This window comes from Talpa europaea (genome assembly GCF_964194135.1).
Source record: "Talpa europaea genome assembly, chromosome: 8".
Lineage (NCBI taxonomy): Eukaryota > Metazoa > Chordata > Mammalia > Eulipotyphla > Talpidae > Talpa > Talpa europaea.
Window position 1 is genome coordinate 82723997 of NC_140075.1, and position 16358 is coordinate 82740354.

At 37.9% G+C, this 16358-nt stretch overlaps 1 protein-coding gene across 2 annotated transcripts in view; it reads left to right on the forward strand.

Moving 5' to 3' along the window:
- Nucleotides 1–16358, forward strand: part of FRMD6 (FERM domain containing 6) — a gene marked incomplete at both ends in the record, with an annotated part of 44323 nt that overhangs the window by 15480 nt on the left and 12485 nt on the right. Inside the window, 7 exons of one of the 2 annotated variants that reach the window (XM_084240035.1) lie at nt 1423–1526; nt 2454–2530; nt 4626–4812; nt 8160–8315; nt 12030–12095; nt 13251–13319; nt 15976–16150. In XM_084240035.1, the coding sequence (XP_084096161.1) occupies nt 1423–1526; nt 2454–2530; nt 4626–4812; nt 8160–8315; nt 12030–12095; nt 13251–13319; nt 15976–16150 (834 nt within the window). The remainder of the gene's footprint in view (nt 1–1422; nt 1527–2453; nt 2531–4625; nt 4813–8159; nt 8316–12029; nt 12096–13250; nt 13320–15975; nt 16151–16358) is intronic. The other variant, XM_084240034.1, reaches the window with a different exon arrangement.

Consider the following 16358-nt stretch of genomic DNA (forward strand, 5'->3'; position numbering starts at 1 on the left):
TCAGGAGTGACAGTGTGATCGAATGTGTTCTCCATGGTTTTTAGTAAAAATGAGATTCAAACCTTTGTGTTAGATAGGAATGCTGAAGTTTTTCTTGTGAGATAGATCTATCTTTTAAAAAATCTCCTAGGAAATAAGAAAATTATTGTACTTTATATTGTCTTCTTTAGATCATTTTTTTTTTAAAGATTTATTTATTTATACAAGAACTGGAGTACAGGCTAGAGGCATGGGAGGATGAGAGAATTCACCAGAGCCAGAGAAGGGAGCAGAATAGGCAGATGACCGAAAACACTGCTGAGGGGAGCAGCTGGCGAGACAGGAGAGGTCTACTGTGCCATGTGAGTATCTCCCCGGCCGGCCAGGAATAGAACCCGCACTGCAGAGGCTGTGGACAGCTTCACAGTGCTGCGCTTAACCTGTTGCGCCACCGGGGAGGCCCTGTTTAGATCATTTTTAAAATGGATTTTTAGGGCCTCCTCAGTGGCGCAGCAGTTGAGCGCTGGGTTGCAAAGCTGCCCGCAGCCTCTGCAGCACCGGTTCGATCCCCGGCCACCAGTGAGGGTCCCACATGGCGTGCAGACCTCTCCTGTTGCCCACTGCTCCCCTAAGCAGTGTACTTCGGCAGTCTGCCTGCTCTGCTCTGCTCTGCACTCTGCCTCTGGTGAATTCTCTCACCCTTCTGTGCTTCTGACTGTACCCAGTGCTTGTATTTAAAAAAAAAAAAAAAAAGGTAAAAAAATAAATAAAATGGATTTTTACCTTCTGTTCATCTTAAACTCATTCCCTTGAAGAAGTATTTCAGCATTCATTCTTTTCACTCTTAGAGTCTCCTCTCCTACAAGATCAGTCTCAAAGACAATGCAAGTAGTAGTTTATCATTTTGTGATGTTGTATTTTATGTGAGGACACAAGGAAGGCATGTCTTAGGTCAGGGGTCAGGCTCCTCACTTAGAAATGGGCTGATGTCATCAATGTTTCTAATGTTTTACGCAGCAATTAAGATGGTGTTTCTGTCCTGTTTTGTTATATTGTACCACTGAAAGAATCCACTAAGAACCTAGCAAAAAGCATGCTTTTCTAAGACCAAGCAATGCCAACTGTGTTGGAAGTTCAGACTATGTGTTTAATGACCCTAGAAATTAAGAAAAATCAGGAGTTGAAAACTAAATTTCTTCTAAATGTCACATATTCTAATATACATTTTGTTTTGCAAAAGCAAAATAATTCATAAAGAACCTCATTTGTGTCTACTCCACAGGATCTTTCATCTTTTAGTATCTTGCTGAGTTTTCTTAGTAGTGTGTGAATTCAGGGTATATTTCCAAATTTTAAGGCTTTTTAAAAAGTTGTTTCTTTGTATATTCTGTTCTTTCATCAAAATCTGTTCTTTATCATCATGTTTCCTTTTTGATTATGCAGATAATGAGCATGTGTATATGGAGTTGTCACAAAAGCTTTATAAGTATTGCCCAAAGGAATGGAAGAAAGAGGCCAGCAAGGTACGCCAATACGAAGTCACTTGGGTGAGATAACATTTATGAGCAAAATTATTTTGATTTTTTTTAAGGATTTGTTTTAGCTCTCAGACATTAGAAAAATATTTAACAGTACTTTACATGCACAGAAGGGAAAGAATTTAAGTTCTAAAATGTCATATTAGTCAAGTATTAATAGCTCATTAACAGCTCATAGCTATTAATAGCTCAAGTATTAATAGCTCAGTAGATTTTGGATATCTGCTCAAATAATGTTGGACAGTGAATTTTTTGTAATGAAAATGTGGAAAAAATATTCCTCTCCTGTGACTATTATTTGTCAAACTGATGTTCTGATTGTTATTAGTAATTTAAAAGTCTGCTCATATTACACATGATATTTTGTATTTTATTATACTAATGTCTTTAGTAAACATCAAATCCATTTAGTGGGGAACACTCATGGGGAATTTATGTAGTTTTCTGGGGTCATACTAGTAAGTCAGGAATAAATCCCTGTGTTTGAACCTAGATCATCCAATTTGTATTTAAGAATTTTCAGAATAAATGGAAAGGCTACTTCAAAGCCAACTACAAAGTAAGGAACATGAATGTCTAAATAAACAAACAGCATACTAGAATTTGGTATGTGCAATGTCAGAGGAACAAGAGAACATTTGTAATGAGGAGCAAATGGTCACCACAGGGGACAGAGCTGAGAGAAGAGCTGAATCTCGGCTAGAAATTTCCACTGACATTTATTTTTATCTTCCCTTATGTTGTCATTGGCATTACAGTGAATGAATATCAGATAACATAGTAATGCTTTGTAATTTTTTGGTTTTTCATGAACCTGGTAGGTCACCTAAATTTAGTGTTAAAAAGTATCTTGTACATACTGGTATTTTGTTGCTTCTGAAACCCATTTCTACAGTAACTGAAAATAGCTTAATTTTTATATATCTTTTCTACCAGGGTATTGACCAGTTTGGACCGCCTATGATCATCCACTTCCGTGTGCAGTATTATGTGGAAAATGGCAGATTGATCAGGTATGAGGACAAGGAGAGATTATTTCCCCATGCATTCCTCATAACACTCCAAATACAGTATTCATGTCTATTGTTTGCCGCCATGCTCCACAAGAGTAGGCCTTTTTAAAAAATCCTTTTGCATGCTCATATAGCCTCAGTTACTGAAACAGAAGCAGAGTAGATATTCACTAAATACCTGTTAAATAAATACTGTTCAAGTATATTTGACTGTCAAAGAAAATGTTATTAGTTTCACAGGCTCATACTTTCTGTACTCCACATTTTCAAGAACATTCCAGTCACCAAGAAAATAATACATTCAAGAAGGAGCTAGCACTTTTGTGTGAAGAGTAGAGAAATCCATTTAATGATTATATTCTTTTCTGATGGTGAGGTTGGGAGTAGAACAGGAACTAGAACTCTCTTTCATAAAAATGCTCAGTGTTTATACGGCCTGGTTTTCTTTTCACCCTTGGGGTCATGCTTCTGCACTTGGCAGTATCTTTAAAGCAAGAGTTTGACCAGTGGGGCTATCCTGTGAGGACCTTGGTTCCAACTTGGCATGGTCAGATAATTGATTCTTTTTCTGGAGGTGAGTGCATGAGTACCATGTTCATGATAACATACTCAGAAGTCACCATATCAGAAAGTTACAGAAAGTTTGTATGGGAGGATTCAGTGCTGGAAAACTTTCAGACGTGATTTGGTTGCTAATAAAAAATACTAGAAATGTGAACTCCGTTTAACCTATTTTTAAATTTTGAGAAACACCATGAAAAAGAAACAAAGATAATATTTGGCTAGTGAAATTTGCTCTTGAGCTTTATATATGGCAATGGCCATATGCAAATTAAAAAGTTGAACACATTAGCCCATAAAGAATTATTTTTTAAGGCTGAGTAATGTTGTTATATAAAAATTTTTACTCAGTTTACCTAATACCTATGGAATGTGCTGGAAAGGAGGAAAATGTATTATTTAGCCTCTAATTAATTCCCTGGGGCTAATGAATGTTTAATTGATCCCAATACTTGTGCCCTTTCCCCCAAGGGTGAACTGGTCCAAATATTGTTTGGTGAGCATTATAAAAAGAAGTGCTCCAAAAAGTTCTCTGCCCCGAGGGGAAAAATTACATAAATGTTTTATTTTTAAGCCCTGCATACTTAAACATGAACTTGCTTAAAATAAGCCCATATGTTGTTATATCATCAGTTAATGGACTATGAGTCTCAGGTAAACATTCAACCTAAAATAATTGGGAAGCAAATAAGCTCATTAAATACACACACACACAGAGGTTTTTTCCTTAGTATTTTACTTTGATCAGAAAGGCATCTTATTTGCCTGTGACATATTTTGGAGCTTCAACAGTGTTTTTCCTCTGTAAGCACTTCTTACTCATTGTATATAATGGGGACTCAATGGATTGTAGTGATCATACTATTACTATGTCAATTTGTAAGGAGTAATGTGATTGTCATAACGTGCCTATAAAAACACACCCATAAAGTAACATCTACTTAATTCTTAAAAATATTTGAGGAAAACTTCAGTTCCTTCATTCTTACTGAACACACTTAGTTAAAGCAAATTTTCCCCTAGAAAGGCAGAGTAAACAAACATTTTTAAAGGATCTTAGAGGATTTGCAACGTGCTCATGTAAAAAACAAAATGGAAACAAACAGCAAACATTAGAGCCAGGATTGTTCCCTTAAATTTGTCCTTCTTCATGTCTCATGGGCAGTATTATTACAGCAAAATTATTTTAATATAGACAACAAATACCTAGTCTTCTGTATAATACTTTATCAATGAAAGATTTGCCATGTTTTGCCCCCGTTCTCTCAATGAAAAATGTTACAGCCCTTAGAAAATGTTATCTTTGCCATCTGGGATTCTGACTTGGAGTTCTGACTGGCTGTGATCTCAGGGAAGCAGCAGTCCGTATTAGCTGCAACCTCCCCCTTTTCAGTGAGTGATGGGGAGGAAGGAGAGGAGGGAGCAAAAACAGAAGAGCCCTTGTCACCAGATGGAGAGCAGGATTTGGGTTCTGTTTACATGCCATTGGATTGTTCCATCAAAATGTGAGTTCTGTTTTCTTTTATTTTCCTAGTGACAGAGCGGCAAGATACTATTATTACTGGCACCTGAGAAAACAAGTTCTTCATTCTCAGTGTGTACTCCGAGAGGAGGCCTACTTCCTGCTGGCAGCCTTTGCCCTGCAGGCTGATCTTGGGAACTTCAAAAGGAATAAACACTATGGAAAATACTTTGAGCCAGAAGCTTACTTCCCATCTTGGGTAGGTACTGTTTTCAAATTCTATAGTGTTTTCTCTAGCACATTTTTCGTTTATTGTACTGCTACTGATGTTGCTTCAAGAAATGGAAACCCGGATATTTTGTGGCCAGTAAAGCTTAATGATGCCCAGATAAAAAATTAACACTTGAAAGCAGGATAGGTACAGAGTCTCTTGTCCTCAGTCTGCTTATAGTTCCTGGGGAGAAGAAAACTCCATCCTAAATATGGTGGAACTTGAAATTTGCTAGTCTTCTCTTGACATTTACCTGGCCTTGACCGTATTTACTCTTAATTTGAGCAGCATTTTTGTCAGGAAAAAAAGAGGATAACACAGTTCTTTAAAAGGTGAGATCATTCACAGCTTTTCCAGTGCTGAGAAAACAAGCATAAGTAAACTCCTTGCGCTGACTGCTATGTCCTTCACTACCAGAGAGGGACCACTCCCTTCTGCCATAGAAAACTTGGGTTATTCCAACATGAGCTGTCTCAACTGTCCTTACCTCCTCCCCCTTCCATATCTGTTCCCATCTTTCCTCCACGTCTCTGCTCTCTCTTCTATCTCTTTAACCTCTGCTCACATTAACTCCTCTCCAGGCAGAACATAAACATGTTCAGTTCACACCACTCCATCCTCAGGGGAGAAAGAGAGGAAACAACAGCTACCACTCTTGCCTTTCCTTTTCAGTTTAAGCTTCTTGAAAAAGTAATGTATATTTGATTTTTTAGCTTCTCTACTTCCCACACACGTACTACCCTCAACCCACTTCTTCCATCTGCTTCTTTCCCCACTACACTCCTCTCACGGTGCCCTCCCTGAGGTCACCAGTAACCTTTAAATTGCTAAACTTAGTAGACCTTTTTTGTCTTTTCCTCAATTCCTTGGCTGTATTTAACACTTGACCACTTAAATCCTGGGGAACCTGATCCAAATGAATGATTTTAACTACTACCTATGTGCTAACGATTCCCAAATACATTTCTCTCCCATTCCCAGGGATATGACTATTTTCCCTCTATACCTCAAAGCTCCCACATCAAATTCCTCTTGTTCCTACCTTCATTCTATGTATTCCTCACTCTGTGTAGCTGATGTCAGCTGGCACATTGCCAGCTGAACTCATCCACATCACCCTTCTGTCTTCCTGCCCTATGCAGTCACTCAGAGCAACTTCCAACATGAACTTAATTACCCATACCCAGCTTGAGAAATAAAATGTTCTTGTACTTCTGTTGTTAAACTTCCTAAATGTTTATTGCATTCTCTTCCTATTATTGTTTCTCATATCCCAGCTTCCAGCTCTCATTAGCACTTAACATCACTGCCACGGTGTCTTGTCTCCTCCTCAGCCTTTACTTACAGCTTGCAGAGGAGTTGATTTCATTTCTGATTAGTTCTTCAAAGACTCCCCAGCTACCTACAGCATGAAGCCCAGACTCTGAAGCGTGGCCTATGAACTTTCTGGAATATAGGCCTGCCAGCCTTTTTGACTTCTTTTCTGATTGCCCTGCACCTTGATTTTTATGTTCTGACCACATTCAGTAATTCCTGTCTCCACACCTGCTGTGGTGTTTCATACTTCTGGCCTTTCTTCTCTCAGTTACTTTAGCCAATGAAGCCCCTCTCCCTATTTCACCTGGCTAATTCCTGCTCCTCTGCCAAGATTCAACTCAGGTGTGGTTCCCTCTGGACAGACTCTCGCGTTTCCCTCCTTTGGGTTCACTTAGGTTCTGATAATAAGTGTTTTACATCTTACTTTCAAATGATCCATTTCTCTCCTGTCTGTTTCTTAGTATGTTCTAAAGGACAGGTACACACTTTACCTCCCCTGTTTTTTCCATTTCATATTGAGCTGCTTATTGTAAGATTTTGTTCACTGAATTACAGTGCTTCAGTTGTTGAAGAGCAGCCACAAAAGCAGTTCAAGTATCCCATATCAGTGTTGGATGAAAATTAGGTTGTATTTATATTCCCTAATTGTCATCAGGTACTCACTGAATCTTCATTGAAATCAGAACTTCCCAATCAGTGTGTCATGGCATCCAGAGTACCAGCTACCAATTTCCTAAACTCTTGAGATTACCAAGGCCTTCTACTTCAGTGTTTTTACAAATGTTATTTTCTTTGTTTTTTGACTTAAAAAAGGTTAACAATTGCTGAATTAGATGATCTCTATGTAAAAGAGTCCAGAAAGAAAAATTTGTAATTTGGGTCCTCAAAACTTGGTAATTGGCCAGTAATTGGTCTTGTTTAGCAGGAAGAAATAAAATGTGAATGTCTATAAAAACAATTTAAAACCAAAAATAGAGACTTTATTCTGATCACTGCAGTGCTTTTTGCTCTCATTGCATACTTCTTTCCATATTCTATAACTCATATAAAGTCAACTAACCATTTTAACTAATCAACACCTTTCTTTCAGCCTGCAGCTATTGGGTACTATATATTTTTGACTTCTACAAGTTGAGGCTACTATGCCATGAAAACCTGAGACACAGTGAATTGCAGTAATTTTTATTTTTTAAAAAAGATTTATTTATTTATTTATACAAGCACTGGGTACAGTCAGAAGCGCGGGAGGGCGAGGGAATTCACCAGAGCCAGAGTGGGGAACAGAACAGGCAGACCAATGAAATACACTGCTGAGGGGAGCAGCGGGCACGGCAGGAGAGAGCTGCATGCCATGTGGGACCCTTGCTGGCGGCCAGGGATCGAACCAGCGCTGCTGAGGCTGCTGACAGCTTTACAGCACAGCGCACAACCACTGCGCCACCAGTGGAGGTCCGCAGTAATTTTTAAATGAAATTATTTTTTCATAAATATTTCAATAAGCTGTTTATATCAGCCTCTTGCAAAAAAACAGATTTCAGAGAATTCCTCCAGTCCCCTGCCTTCTCTATATTAACATTCAGAACCTCCCACTCTGTGGGTATGCTTTTAAAAGAGATAGATCCAGAACTTGAAAATATGCTGACAGTAGGTATATTTTATGGTACCAATAATTTTACAAGTATAGACAATGATATGTAAAAAAACAAAAAAACTTGCAAGTGTGCATTTTTCCCCCTTGGTGGTTCTAAAACCAAAAGAACATATTTTTTCCATTTCCATTTATGATTTTTCTTACTCAGTTTTACAGCTAAATTGATATTGTAGCTTTTCATATTCATTGCTTCAGCCTTGTAGCAAAACAGGTGGTGAAAACAGAATAAAAGTGGGGAATTTCTAATAGAAATTAGCTGACTTATGTTGCCTATTTTAGGTTTTCATCCTTTTATCATTTTGGGGATGAGGGGAACACTGATTTCCCTCTAACAATTGTTGCAATGCACACCCATTGTATTCTGCAGGTTGTTTCCAAGAGAGGGAAGGACTACATCCTGAAGCACATTCCCAACATGCACAAAGACCAGTTTGCGCTTACAGCTTCTGAGGCTCATCTTAAGTATATCAAAGAGGCTGTTCGACTGGATGACGTGGCTGTTCATTACTACAGATTATATAAGGTACAAAACTGTAGTAACATCTGTAGCTTCTGAGACAGAAAACACCCCCTCAATTAGGATAAGCCCTTATTTAAAGTTATCACTTTATTTTCTAACAGGTCTTTATTTTAAGAGTTTCATATGAACTGCTGTTTGTCCTCCTAGGTCAGTCTGGAAGTCAGTAAGGCTTTCCTCTCGCCCGGAAGCAGGTGCAATATTTTCAGTGGTTCTAGTACTGAGATAATAAGCTGCTGTAAATTATGAATCTGGCTTTTCAGTGATCATGAAATAATTCTTTTTCTCCTTCCTAAATCTGATTTTCTGCACAGTAATTTTTAATATTCCTCAAATCAAAACTATGTGTGCATTGTATCTATTAATAAGAACATTGCTACAAAAGCTAATGTTTAGCAAATACTGTCTTTTTGGGGCACTTTACATTTATCCTTTTCTTTTTTAATCTCGCAGCTCTGTGAGATAGGAACTGTAACCTTCATTTACAGAACAGAAAATACACTGAAGATGACAATATTTAACAGAGCCAGGATTCAACCCAGGTCTTCTTCTAAACAGTGCTTAAAACGTTGAACTCCATATTTCCTTCACTCTCTGAAGTTTGCTACTCTCTTTTGTATCCTATGTGCCTCTAGCCTCATTTTCCCATCCCTGTCAAGGATCACACATCCAAATAACAACTGGGGACAGACTCTGAAGGAAATCACTCACATTAGTATTTATCATCATCTTGTCTTTTCCTTTTCTCCCTTCCCTCCCTATTTTCACAAATGTCACTTCCTTGGCAAGGATTTCTGAATTCCCAATTAAGTAATCAAAATTATATTCTCAAACCAAATAGGATGAATTAGTTAAAAGTGTGGTCTGTTGGGCCTCACTGTCTGGAATTGACTCCCAGCTTCATCTCTTACTGTGTGACCTTATGCATGATACTTAACCTCTGTATACTTAAGTTTCCCTGTAGTTAAATGGGGGCTCATAAGAAACCTAACTGTGAGGATTGATGAGCACTAAAGGGTTTAATGTATGAAAAGTGCTTAACACTGTGCCCAGCACATATTAAGCAGAATGTTAAATTTGCTGCTGCTACCATTACGGTTATTATTGTGCTTTTGGTATTTCTGCACTCTTGTAAGAGTAGGGAAACTAGACCACTGGAGACTGCTCTGGAGTTTGGATGTATTGCTGAATAATCTTCCTGATGGGTTAGAAAACTTAATAGGAGACCAAAGGAGGGTATCTGTGCAAGAGATGCACTGTTAATCCCTGTCATCATTGAAAGGCATAACTGAGTTCTACGAGATCGCATAGGCTAGATTCCTTAAGGACAGAGGGCTTTTTTTTTTTCCTTAAAAGAACATGTGACACCTCAATTTACCTGAGAAAATGCAAAAATAAAAAATATTTTTGACAAAGTTTGTTTTTAAATGTACTCAAAGTATGAATTATGTGTATATATAGAAAAGATTGTGACCTTGGAATTAGGTATCAGTTAGAAAGTCTCTGTTTCCACTTACTATTGCTAGAGTTCTACGCAACTATAACTATAACCCTACACTATGTATTAAATTAGTATGATTCCATATACTTTACAAGGTTGGCAGGATTCAACGAGGTAATCTGAAATAACCAGGTGGAAGTGCCTTGCACATTAATGAGTACTTAGTAAATATTAGTTGCTTCTTATTTACTAGGGAAATATGGTACTTTAAAAATATACCATTATGGGCCTCCCTGGTGGCGCAGTGGTTGAGCGCTGGGTTGCGAAGCTGCCCACAGCCTCTGCAGCGCTGGTTTGATCCCCGGCTGCTCCCCGGCCACCGGAGGAGGGTCCCACATGGCGCGCAGACCTCTCCTGCCACCCGCTGCTCCCCTCAGCAGTGTGCTTCAGCCTTCTGTCTGCTCCCCGCTCTGGCTCTGGTGAATTCTCTCACCCTCCCGCGCTTCTGACTGTGCCCAGTGCTTGTATAAATAAATAAATAAAATAAAATAAATCTTTAAAAAAAAAAAAAATAAAAAATACCATTAATAACCCCTCAGTGAAATAAACAGCCCCAATTTATTCCGTTAAAATCTTTCAATCTTGCTTAAAATGTAGTACTTTGTTGTATAGAGAATGACAATATTATCTGCTTAAAGCAAGGTAATACTAATGTAACTGAATGAAATAAGATACTGTTTATTTATGATCACAGTTTTCATTATTTGGAGAAATCAAGTGGCAGCCATTAACAGTTTCCTTTAAAACCTGCTTGAAAAATGGAAATAGGTTGACCGAGGACAGGAAATATGTGGGATAAAATAAACCTTCCCCAACAATACACACGACATGCATATTGAACCAACATTTTTTTTTTTTTTAAAGATTACAAACCTTTTTTTCTAGATTCATGTAGAGATTGGGCATGTTTAAACACATTTTTTAAAAAATAAATTTTATTTTTACATTCCCCATACAATTGCAACCCCCTTATTTTGACCCTAATCCCTCCCCTCCCTGCTCCCCACCCCCCATAGAGTGTCTCTGGTTCATAGTTTTTTGTTGATTTTGATTTTCACTTTCTTATAGTTATTCATTTTCCTGGTCCCTTATTTAAGTTTTCTAGATTCCTGCTACAAGTGAGACCATCCTTGAACCAACATTTTTATAAACACAGTCTTATTTCAGGAAGCAATCAAAACAGGCCTTGCAAGGGAAATTTGCCTAAATGCACCGTGATATGTTGGTTTCTCCTGTTAAACATACGCAGCATGTGCCTTCTTTGAAATAAAAATACGTTAGTTGGGAAAATCAGTCCAAATGGTGAAAATAGACTATGTCTTCTCTTTACTCTGCCAGACAGGATTCACATTCTAAAAATATTTCCTCCTATGCTTATGGGAAAACTTGCACTAACCATGGCAAAGATCTACACATATTCGTTTATTGTTTTTATTGAGAAATCTCTTAATGAAAATATTTTAGTTACTTCACTTTGATTTTCTGTTTTGAACTTCATAGTTTATACCCACTTATTAGAAGATGAGCCCTTAAAAGATGAGGCCAAACCTCAGAGCATATTGTAGAATTTCTTTCTCTTTGCTATTGTATTTTATTTTTTACATTTATGGTTTAATAGGTGGAATGTATGGTCATATTGGCAGGTGATAATTGAACTCATTAAAAATAAGGATTTTCTTTCTAAACTGAATGTAAAGCTTTTATAGCTTTATTATCATCTTCATGAGAGAGAGCCTTAAATATTTAGAATTGCCTCTAGTTTTGGTTTCAGAGTAGGATATTTACACAGTTTTAAATGCAAAGTCCAGTGCATCTCAAGAATATAACCATAGCATTATATTCTAGAGTCTGTCATCTGAGAAAAGATAGAGGTTTTAAAATATTGTGCAGACACAGCAAACATGGGCTTCTTAACTGCAGTTTTCAATATTGTAAATATTTAGAATATTGTTATATATGAAAATGTACACAATTAAACCATTAACATTTTGAAATCTCAAGCTTTTAAAAAAAAAGTGGGATATACCATAATTGATTGAATATGTGCTCAAAAATGATTATCTTAAATTTTGTAGAAAATTGGAAATACCGAAAGATAAGTAAAGTTACCTTAAATCAGAAGCTTTACAAATCTGAAATTTCTTTGTCTCTTTTCTCTGCTGCTGAGTTGTCCACTGGAGGGGAAATACATAATTTTTCATACAATTTTATTCCTGCAGGATAAGAGGGAAATTGAAGCTTCCCTGACCCTTGGATTGACTATGCGGGGAATACAGATTTTTCAGGTTAGTAATGAGAACTAAGGGCCTCCCCTAGTGGCGCAGTGGTTGAGCGCTGGGCTGCGAGCTGCCCGCAGCCTCTGCAGCACCGGTTCCATCCCCGGCTGCCTGCCGGTGAGGGTCCCACATGGCGCGCAGACCTCTCCTGCTGCGCCTGCTGCTCCCCTCAGCAGTGTATTTCATCAAGTCTGCCTGCTCTGTTCCCTGCTCTGGCTCTGGTGAATTCTCTCGCCCTCCCGTGCTTCTCACTGTACACAGTGCTTGTATGTATAAATAAATAAATAAATAAATCTTTAAAGAAAAAAAAGGAATGAGAACTAAGTTTCAAATGGTATCCACTGTCTTACTTGACAGTGTACCTGTGTGGTCCTGCAATACATTCATGGTCCATTTCCAGCCACTGATGGGCTATTGTTTCCTTTTTGTCTAGCACTGCTGCATATGATGTGGGGCAGATGAAATGATGCAGTTTGATCTTTGGCAGTAATAAGTCCTCTCAAAAAGAGAGCAGCAAGCCTAAGATTGGCCCTCATTCATCACTAACAGATTGTTAATATCTAAACATTTTTCTCTGTGTGTCATTTATTTTAAATAGGCTCCTTTATCCTTTGGCACATTTTTATGACCATGGAAAGAAAAATGACATTTTAATACCAGTGCCTGACCAGACACTTTAATTTCCGTTTTGCTTTTCTGATAAAATTTGTTCCTTGAATAAGTAGTAACTGTCACCCTTTTGCTTATGTGATAGTGTTATCTGTAGCCATCATTAGGGGAGAGAGACTGCCCCTTTCTCTGAGACCTAGAAGACTATAATGCTGCCTTATCTTTGATGTAGGCAAAATATCCAATTATGAAAGTCTGAATGTCATATCTCTAAATGCCTGAATAGTTTGGACTTTTTTTGTTTCAATTTAGAGATGGACCGGAGGGGAAAAGTCTGCCTTGAAAGGGCCAGTTAATGGAGTCACTCAGGGACCAAAAGCTACATAATTGTATCACTAATCTTTTAATTACTGTCTACATATCTCCAAAGAGAGCTGAGGACTTCCTTCAGATTTTAATTATTGTATTTTAGTTTTCTGGGAGAGAAGTTAAAGCTATTTTAGAGTGCCTGTCAGTTTCTCCATAACTCTTATGTGCGTATAATTCTTCCCACAGAATTTAGATGAAGAGAAACAATTACTCTATGATTTCCCCTGGACAAATGTTGGAAAGCTAGTGTTTGTGGTAAGTTTATAAAAAATAAGTGACTAAAAATGTTTTTTCAGTTGTTTGCTTTTTTCATTTTGTTTTTTAAAACAACATTGTCCCAGGCACAAAATTTGATATTGTTTAAAACTTGGAGAAGATAATTAGCTTTCTTATATTCTTATATATGTGCTATAATCCTTTTAGACCATAATAGTGAATCTGAAATCAAAGACTCTTACAGCAAGAGAAATCAATAATTTTAATTTGTGTGTGTGGTTCCTACCACACTTCCCTAAGTTATTATAATTGAAGTGGGAAAAGTATAAGATGAGTTCAGAATATACATGTATTTTTAAAAACCTATAGCAGAGGGATTGGAAAATAGAAAGTCTTAATCACAGGGTGAATTATTCTGTGTGTGTGTGTGTGTTTGTGTGTGTGGCAGGGGGAGGGGGCGGTCATCCATTTCCTTTGGAAGTTACATCTTTCCAGCAAAGAATAAAGAGTGATATAAAAAGATGTTTCTATTAATATCTGACCACTTGAAATTCAACATTATAAAAAAGATCTGCAATTCTTAGCATTGAAGATACTTGTATTTTTAGAATATTGGGAATGGTACATTTTCTTTTGTTAGAGCAAATTCATGATTCTCCCTAGGTGTTTCTTTATTTGCCAGCTATATTTGGTAGGGTTCAAAGAATTATAGATAATCATGAACATACCTGGTGGTCATTAAAATCCGTAATTTTACTTTGTTCAGAGATTATTAGAAGAAAATACACCAAGGAGGAAGATAAGGGTTTGAAGATGAGCTGGTCTCTCCGATAAAGTCAGTGCCAAATTGCACTGGGCACAGATCCACCCAGTGCAATGTGAGTCTAAAGACCTGCTTGTGATTTACTTTAATTACTCAGACACAGTAAAATTTCATTTAACTTTGTTCCTACATGAAGGGGGACCTGCCCTACCTCATCTATGTTGGTTTTCTCTTGTTCAAGCTCCTTGTGAAAGGATCTGACCTAGTTGAAAATGAACAGTTTATTACCCCCATTTTGTCCCAAATTAAGTAGTAATAAAATACATTTATGGAATTGAGTGTTTTAAGCCTCCTGGACTCATTGGTTTCCTGATCTTGTATGTGAGCCTGAAGAGTTTAAGATAACAGATTTCTGATCCTCATCTACTCCCATGTGAGTTTTGATTCAGTGGGTCAGGGATGAAAGCCAGAAATGTATTTTGACAGATTTTCCAGGATGATTCTTCTCATAGCCAGAGCAGCCCTAGCCTGGGTATGTGACCTTAGGCAGGTTTTTTTTAGCTTTTTTGGTTTCTTCACTTCAAAATGGGAATAATAGGCCTTTCTCCATACACTTGTGAGGATTAAATGAGTTAATACAAGCGTAGTGTTCATTATGTGTCAATTATTACTATTCTAGCATGGGATCCACTATTGTTGCCTTTAAAATGAAAAATCAGAAGTTGAAAAATTCTGTCCCTGTTACGCTAACCCATGTTACATTGTACTGACTTTAAGTGTGTCACTAGAATGTGCCTCCCTCTTTACTTCTCCCCTCCATCTGAGCATCATTGCGTCTGGAATATTCCTTTTAGAAGTTCTGCTGTCCTGTTCATTATAGGAATTCATAATATTCTATAACTCTAAGGGACTTTGACGAACTCATCCTCAACTCACAACTTTATGTTAATGAGCCCAGACTTAAAAAAAAAAAAAAAAAGACCTTCCCATAGCTTTACTGATGGATATTTAGGCCACTTCTGTCCTTTATCTTTCCTGTCATCCTTCCAGCTGTCTCTTTAGCTTCAAGCTCCCTCTCTTATCCAGCTATAGAGGTTTTCCATTTTTCTAAACCCTAAATTTGTATGCTGTGTTGTTCACTATTATAACTTCTTATTTATTTCCTTTCCAGAATTTATCATGTTATAATTGTTAACTATGTTTATTTGCCATGTCTCCCCCCAGAATATATCTCCTTGAGAGTAGGGATCTTGTCTGTCCTATTCACTGTCATTTTCTCAGTGCATAGCACAATTCTGGATACATAGTAAATGTTTAACAAATATTTGAATGCTTTATGCTTCTAGAAGTTGTCCTCTTGTTGGGCTTGAAATATTTGAATGCTGTGTACTTCTAGAATTTGTCATATCATTTGCCAAGTTAGGGTGTTGGGATTGCATTTGAAGGCACTTGCATTTGAAAGTCATTATGGGGCCTTCTCTCCTCCATTGTATAAATAGCCTGACCAGCCAGAGAAACCAAAGATGCTTCCCAACTGTTTTACACAGTCATGGTTTCCCTGGAGACTCTGAATGAATGCTTACATTATTTTTTTGGATAATCCTCTCTTCTGTGATATTGTTAAAAGGGAAAATAATTTACCCCTTGGGGGGATATTTTATTTGCTATTATTGAGGTAATACTGATTTAAAACAGTGTATGTAGAGGCACAGGCTCATACCTCTTTAGATGCAAGCCACCTTACCACACCCACCACCCAGGCACCCCTGTCTTCCACCATAGTCCACTGGGACCCCTCCCTGCCGTGGGGATTTTAAAAGGGAGCTTCACACCTATTTCTGAAACTGTAGTTCTTACTAAATAGAAAATGAAGAGGACTTGACAAATCAGAGATTATTTTTCCTGAATCTGATTCATACTTTCTCTCCATAGGGTAAGAAATTTGAGATTTTGCCAGATGGTTTGCCCTCAGCTAGAAAGCTCATATACTACACTGGGTGCCCCCTGCGCTCCAGACACCTCCTGCAACTCTTGAGCAACAGCCACCGCCTCTACATGAACCTGCAGCCTGTCCTGCGCCACATCCGGAAGCTGGAAGAAAATGAAGGTATTGCAGGATTTGGGGAAGGGAAGCAAATGGTGACTTTGCCCCCAGGGATCCCTTACTCTACAATTGCCATCAAGTTGGGGCCCAGAGAGTGGACTTTGGGGACTCCAGGTTCAAAGATGCATTACTATTTACATCTCAGCACCATCCTGGAAGGCATGGGGTAGCTTGAGGCCCACCTGCCATAGTGCTTATTCAATTACCTGAG